Below are 912 nucleotides of genomic sequence, written 5' to 3'. Positions count from 1 at the left end.
TAAATGTATGTATGTATGTATATATATATATGTATGTATATATATATAATATTAATATATATATATATATATAACTAATAAACGTATACTATACCTGACGAGATGTGGCGACATAGAAGCGCTGGACAAGCACGTAGACAACGGCCATGGGTAATACCACACTCAGGAAAATCGGTGTGGCATAGGCAATAACAACAATGGTACCCAATACACGGAACAGCGTGCCCATGAATGCACGGATGGAGTTGGGTAGCGACTCATCAACAGTGTACATATCTGAAAGGAAGGAAGTAAGGAAGTATAAGGACGCATGTGGATATGGTGTACCTTGGTTGTTAATCGAGAATTGTACATGCCTGTGTGTTAGAACTGGATGAAAATAGTGTACACTTGTCATGATACATATCTACAAGGCACAAATCAAATGAGCGGATGAGAAGGATGAGTACCTGATTTGTTAGAAAGGTAGTAGATTTGAAAGGAACGAAGCACAAGAGCACAAAAAAGCAACGCACAATTGACTGTTGAAACAGTAGATGAATATCCGAATATGCAATGTGCATATCTGGGATAAACCATAACAGTACATGTGAAGTATACACGCAGAAATTTAAAGGAATCGTAGTATGGATGAGAGCACGCACCCATGGGATCCGATGGGAAAGATGTACGCTAAGTTTTCTTTTAACAGTGTGTCCACCTACATGGAACTATAAACTTAGTTGAAATGCAAGATATGCAGATGAGTAAACTCATTGATGCTATAACTGAAGTATAATGAGTGCTTATGTATATAAACATCACAACGGCAATTGAGAACGATATACCGCAGATGGAAACCTATATATATATAGATATATATAGATATATATATATATACATATACATATACATATACATATACATATATAC

At 35.9% G+C, this 912-nt stretch overlaps 1 protein-coding gene across 1 annotated transcript; it reads right to left on the bottom strand.

The window, feature by feature from the left end:
* Positions 1 to 94: 94 nt before the first annotated feature.
* SARC_17411 (hypothetical protein) lies at positions 95 to 274 on the bottom strand (the record flags this gene model as incomplete). Its single annotated transcript, XM_014288495.1, has 1 exon — positions 95 to 274. A coding segment is annotated over one exon (180 nt), but the record flags the coding sequence as incomplete, so codon positions are not given.
* Positions 275 to 912: the final 638 nt, after the last annotated feature.

This window comes from Sphaeroforma arctica (assembly GCF_001186125.1).
Source record: "Sphaeroforma arctica JP610 unplaced genomic scaffold supercont1.10662, whole genome shotgun sequence".
NCBI lineage: Eukaryota > Ichthyosporea > Ichthyophonida > Sphaeroforma > Sphaeroforma arctica.
Note: the sequence above shows the minus strand (reverse complement) of the source record. Positions and strands in the feature narration are given on the sequence as shown.